At 31.2% G+C, this 6565-nt stretch overlaps 1 protein-coding gene across 1 annotated transcript; it reads right to left on the bottom strand.

Moving 5' to 3' along the window:
• Positions 1-3645: 3645 nt before the first annotated feature.
• Positions 3646-5938, bottom strand: LOC147277810 (eukaryotic translation initiation factor 6-2). Its single transcript, XM_086254061.1, has 6 exons — positions 5663-5938; positions 5349-5531; positions 5220-5264; positions 4951-5081; positions 4328-4438; positions 3646-4198 (listed from the first exon to the last, which is right to left on the bottom strand). Exons 1-6 carry the CDS (start codon positions 5670-5672, stop codon positions 3941-3943), a joined length of 738 nt encoding a protein of 245 aa, XP_086110187.1. The 5' UTR covers positions 5673-5938; the 3' UTR covers positions 3646-3940.
• Positions 5939-6565: the final 627 nt, after the last annotated feature.

The following is a 6565-nucleotide window of genomic DNA, read 5'->3' as shown; positions in this document are numbered from 1 at the left end:
AGCCGTTTATTTAAGCGGTCAAAGTTTAAAACAAATAGACGAATAACAAATTCTTCTATAAACACCTAAACTTTGACCACTTAATCGAACGGGTAAACGATTTTCAATTTGGCTGATTTTTTGTAAGAATGATTTATCAATGGAGATGCAAAAAATGGGTGGTTCGGATTAACACAAAACGACTCGTGTGGGCCCCACAAGGTGATCCCTCATTTAACACTAAATGAGGGATCCCTTATTGGAAGGGCCCTACTTATATATAATATATGCATAGAGTAATTAACTAATTAATATATTTTAGGGTATATAGTTATAATTTTATTAGGGTATAGGGTTATAGACTTATAGTTGACTATGAGTCTAATTGGGGTTTCAATTGAGTTTATATACTTATATAATTATATATGTTATATACTTATATACTTATTACTTATATATAATATATGTATAGAGTAATTAACTAATTAATATAGTTTAGGGTATATGGTTATAATGTATTAGGATATAGGGTTATATTTGACTATGAGTCTAATTGGGGTTTCAATTGGGTATATAGTTATATATGTTATATACTTATATACTTATTACTTATATATAATATATGTATAGAGTAATTAACTAATTAATATAGTTTAGGGTATATAGTTATAATTGTATTAGGGTATAGGGTTATAGACTTATAGTTGACTATGAGTCTAATTGGGGTTTCATTGGGATTTCAATTGGGTTTATATGCTTATATAGTTATTAGTTATATATGTTATATACTTATTGGGTTTATATGCTTATATGTTATATAACTATATACTATACCATAGAACTATAATAATTTTAGTATATAGGGTTTAGTGTATATATAAAGAATATATTAATTGTATTATAAAAGGTGTAACTAAAATTTTATACTAAAAAATTATTATATATATATAATATAGGCCATAGGGTTATATAAAATATATTTTAGAGTCTAAAATATAGCTAGGTTAATATTAATTTTATTATCTAAAATGTATAAAATGTGTGTAAACATGTTTGTAAAAATGTGTATAAAAATGTTTAAAAAGTGTATAAAAATTAAATATGTATAAAAATTAAAAATAAATATTAATTATCCGATCCAGTCCAGTTCTGTGAAGTGCAAAACTGGACCGGAATTGGATTGGACCGGTCCAGTCCAGTTCGGTCCCGGTGTTGACCAGTTTTGGTCAAAGCGGTTTTTTACGGTTTTTTTTCCCCCGGTTCGGTCCGGTCCACCCGGTTCCCGGTTTAAACGCCCACCCCTACGTGAGTGTATGGGTTATGGCCAAGGAATAAAATTTCGAGTTTCGAGGAAATTTCGACGGAAATTTCGAAGATTTTTAAATTTCGACAGAAATTAGATGGAAATGATGGAAATGACGGAAATTGCTATCAAAATATGAAAATTTTGAATAAAACTTTACCATATGTTTATTTAACATATTATCTACTAAATTGATAAAAAAAAAAAACATTGAATAAATCAAATTATATAGTAGGTTTCATGTAATATAAGGTGAATATAATGCGCGCTAGAGCAAATACTGTTAAATAAAATTAGTATAATGAATAAACAAAATTATTATATTCTTTAAACTGTATAATTTAATTATACACTAAAATCTAAACTCTAATACTCTATATATTCTATATACCCTAATACTCTTTATACTCTATAATCTATACATTAAACCCTTTATACTCTATATTTTTTAGGATATTAGGTTTTAAGTCCTTTAGCATACTTTTAATTATTTTTTTATATAGAAATCTATTAAAGTTTAAGGTTTAAAATAACTAAAAGAAAGCTCAAACCTTTTTTTCTTCTTTCCAATTACCCAAAGGCCCCAAACCCCCCCCCCCCCCTCCCTCATTTTTTTTCTTTTTTTTTTCTTTCCTTACTTTCTTTCCCCGTGCCTCTCTCTTCAGTCTTTTTTTTTTATTTTTTATCTTTCCTTCCTTTTTTCCCATGTCTCTTACTTAGCCAAGCTTTGTCTTCACTAAGTGTAACAACCCAAATTTTGGCTTATGGTAATTTTGTTACTTAAAATTTTCAAATTTGTTTTAAGGTTTGTTTAAATGAATTAGAAATTTTTTTAAATTTATTTTAACTAACTTAGACCTTTGGTTATAGTTCTAGAGCTTAGTTGTGTGGAAATGAATTTTAGAAAATGAAAATTCAAGAATTTGACGATTATTATTTTTTCAGAATTAAATTATAAGAGTAGGATTTTTCATAATTTTTTTGAAAGCAATTTGACTATTTTGAGGTTATAGGAAATTAGTACTCATCAATACGAGTTCGTAGAATTTTTCGATGAATTATTGGAGTCTTAAGCTATTTTTGGTGAATTTCTGAAGTTGGAGAAAATAGAAAATATGAAAATTTCGATAATTTCGGTAAACTTCGGTAAATTTCGAAAAATTTCGATAAATTTCAGTAAATTTCGGTAAATTTCGATAAATTTCGAAAAATTTCGGCGAAATTTCAAAAATTTTGGCAAAATTTTCTCGAAAAATTATTAAACATGTGTTTCGATTTCGACACCCTAAAAAAACGAAATTTAATCCTTGGTTATGGCTTATGGGGGTTCATCATGTAGTATGGGAAAACGTGTAGTATGAGAGTACGTGCTACATGAAGGGTAAAAACATAAATATGTAGCTCATAAAATGCCACACATGTCAAGCTAAACACGCTAACATACTGATCATTAATTTTTCTTACTTTATTATTACATATAATCAATTGGTGCACTAGAGATTAAATAGGATGCACATGCATCCTATAGTAATTTTTTTTTTTTTTTTAAGCAGCATCTAGAGAAACTTTTTCTCTATATATTTATAGATTTATATACATATATGCAATATATATGTTATAAAAATTAATGAAAATGGAGAGAACTGAGAGAATACAAGAGGGAACTATGGAGATCTCAAGCGTGTGCCTTCATTGCTTTCATTAGGCTTATTTATAGGCAAATGATACTTGGAGAGCACTCCTAATATTTGGAGACTACTACAAATGGTTTACATGGGAAGTACTTCTAATTAGTATATATTACATAGCAACCCCAAATTTTCCTTTATTTGTGGAAAATCACATGATTTTACATTATTTAAAGCACTCTCCCTTGGATGTCCAGAAACCTTAGTATCCAAAACCCTATAAAAAAAACTAGCCAAGGAAAATGTAGTCTTCATGTGTTTCTACACTACCTTAATAAAACTCTGCCAAAAAAACCCAATTAAACAAAAACCTGGGACAAATGGAAAAGAGTACAACGTGATCACTTTGTTTTGAAGGTGGGTTGCTATTAGCATCTTGGATGTCAAACACCGATAAAAACTCGGATGCATTCAAAGTTGCAGCATATAATTTCCCATCAATTATTTCTATATCACAAAATCAGAGCCCTGTAGCCAACTCCCCATCAATGAAGGTCTATGAGTTATCAGTGGGCCTACAGAAAGCCAAACGATTTCGAGAAAAACGGGCACATTTTTGACAAACAAATTGTACTCTATTTCCCACATAATCAAAAGACTATATCCTCTAAAGCAACCCATTAACATTGCATAGTCAGATTTATGCTTGCAAGTCAAGAAATAAGCATTGGCAAATGAAGAAATGACGATAATTGATTCAGCACTTCCTAAAAATTAAAAAAGCAAAACAACAAACCAAATTACCCAATTTCAATAAAATCCTAAACAAAATTGGGGCAACATAATTATACAACTTGGACAAAACAGAGTTCTTATAATTAAGATTGATAAAATAAGACTTCTTGTGAATATGAACTTAAAACCATTGATAAGCTCAGACATAAACCATAATATGAACTTAAACAAGACTTCTTGTAAATATGAACTTAAAACATAAACCATCGATGAGATTACTAGCACAAAGATTAGCTCAGACATAGGAGTCAATCAACGATTTCCTCATTTCATCAACAATGGCACTAGGTTGAGCTTCCCTCAACTTGAAAACACTCTCAATAACTGATAGTTCTGTGGCAGTTGTGTCTGATCCACAGAATGCTGTCCAGTCATTCACTGTCATGCCGGCAGCTATCACTTCACTACCACGGTTAACTGTGCCAGCAACCAGAGGGACCTGAAGAAGTGTTGAAAGTTCTTCCAGGTCCTCAACAGATGTGTGGGGATGAACCTGCACCAAGATTTTTGAAATTACTATTTAGAGTGGGACCATTAAGAAAAATAAGATGGAACGACTATAGTACAAACTCTTTCACCAAATATGCATCAGAAACACCAGACCAAGGAGAGTTGTTCTTACCAAGCCACCTCTGTTGGAGAGGGCACAGTAGCTTCCCACAAGAATATTACCGGCAATTGTCTGCCTAAAAACTTCCACTCCAAGAACATCTGCAATCATTTGCTCTGTTTCCTGAGAAAAAATAAGAAACAAATAAATGAAAAAATAACAAACAAATTAATTTAAAAGTTTGTCATCGGCTAAATTAAAAAGATGGATATAGAGGGCCTTGGGATGCACATTGCATCTTTGTTTATTTAACGAGAATGTAGATTGCTCTTAAAGCAGTATGTTCATGGCTGTCCTACAATCACACATGCATATTATCTCAGCCGAGACATCCAAACAAAATATAAGCCTGAGAAGCTGACCTCACAACTTTTCCAAAGAATTGGTTTTACAATAGAAACAAAAAAAAAAAATTCTGGAGTCCTAGAATTTGATGGGTTGAATGCTTTTGGTGGAGAATGGAAATTGTATCACCCATTTGATTCTTCTTTACTTTCCATGAAAAGGACTCTTAATGACTTTGTGGGTTATTTGCTTGAATTTCATCGAAACAATTCAGCTTTTCGAAAGGCAAAATAAACAGGAACATGAAATAACCAAAACCAACTTGCAATAAGTAGAAAAAGAATACCCACCTTGTCAAGGTCAGTGTGTGTAAGAGCAACATGATCATTGCACGCAATACAATTACCGAGAGCAGATAGTCTCTCTTCAATGCGCTGAACAACAACATGATCAGGCAAGCTGTTCCTCAAGTGCTGGAGTTCTTCAAAATTTCAATAACAAGAGAAGCTCAATAAGTAACAAAACCAAAGCAAAGCATACCATATACAACATAACCCAAAAGACCAAAAGAAAAATTAAAAAATACGAAAAATAAAAGATACAAAGACAGGAAAAAGACCTTGGTCGGTGGTGGTGTGAGGCAAAAGAAGCCCATTTTTGTTTCCTGCAAATAAATTTAAATTAGTGAAAAAAAAAAAAAACAGAAAAAATCAAAAGAAATTGACTATGAATTGAAATAAATAAATACCAGCGCAGAGGCGGCCAATGATGCGAGTGCCTCCAATGGAGGTCTTGACGACAGGGATGACGTCAGCCAACTCGGCCTCAAATGTGCTGTAGAAGTTCTCAGAGCCTCCGATGGAAACCAAACAGTAAGCGTTCGTCAACTTCGAGAAAACCCCAACCTCGCACGAGTTCTCAAATTGCAGTCCTACATACCCAATTAATTTTCCATTAATTCAACCAAAAAATAATAATAATAATTTTTCATTACCATTAACAAATTATAGAAAATATAAGAACAATATTTGGAGAAAGAGAAGAAAGAAAGAACCGACTTACTGGTAGCCATGGATTAAACCCTAAGGTCTGAATAGCAGGTATGAGTTTGTTATTAGGGTATGAATAGCAGGTATGAGTTTGTTATTAGGGTTTTTGTGTTACGGGAAGAGAGGAAGAAAGAGAGAAAATTAGGGTTTTGATGAGAGAAAGAGTCAGGGGTAGAGAAAATTAGGGTTTTGATGAGAGAGAGAGAGAGAGAGAGAGAGAGAGTTAGGGGTCTTTGTGATTTTCTCAAAGGTAGGCGATGCCTTTGTTGGTTCTGACTTCTGAGGAATTTTAGAACAACAGCCTAATGGCCCTAATTGGTGTAATGAGGAGAGCTCTTCTAAATCTTGACGCTTCTTTTAATCTAACGGCTCACATCTGCTTCTCTCATTTTATTTTTACTTTTTTGTGTGAAATAAATAGGATCTGCTAGACTTTTGTTTTGAGCATGATACCTCATTAAAATTTGATCCAAAGGCTATGAGACAAGAATTCATTTTATGTTAAAAATAAAAAAAGGGCAAATAAAACGGCTTTTATAAAATTTAAAGTGGGTTTTTTTTTTTTTTTGTATTCAGATTAACTACTAGTCTCATTCGAATTTGAGAATTAAAATTAGGTATATTCTTTCTTCCAGCTTGACTAATTAAATTAATTAATCTAATAGAATAATAGAAAAAAATTTAAGATTTTTTTAATTAAATAGGAAAAGAGTAATTAAATTTTTCGATGTAGTTTATTATATGTAAAACCAAGAAGTAAAATTTTAATTTCGAGGAAGTTTTCGATAGAAATTTTCGCAGAAATTTCGATTAAAATTTCGATTTTGACGAAAATTGCTATCAAATACGAAAATTTTGAATGAAACTTGACCATATGTTTATTTAACATATTATCTACTACATTAATAAAAAATAT

The sequence above is a fragment of the Dryas octopetala genome, chromosome 8, assembly GCF_963921425.1.
Source record: "Dryas octopetala chromosome 8, drDryOcto1.1, whole genome shotgun sequence".
Taxonomy (NCBI): domain Eukaryota; kingdom Viridiplantae; phylum Streptophyta; class Magnoliopsida; order Rosales; family Rosaceae; genus Dryas; species Dryas octopetala.
This window is presented reverse-complemented; position numbering and strand designations above follow the sequence as displayed.

Excerpts from the sequence above, each read along its gene's own strand:
- LOC147277810 (XM_086254061.1), bottom strand. Across the intron at positions 5,265-5,348 it reads CATTGGCCGCCTCTGCGCTG|GAAACAAAAATGGGCTTCTT; the intron begins GTATTTATTTAT and ends ATTTATTTGCAG. Across the intron at positions 4,439-4,950 it reads CACACACTGACCTTGACAAG|GAAACAGAGCAAATGATTGC; the intron begins GTGGGTATTCTT and ends ATTTTTTCTCAG.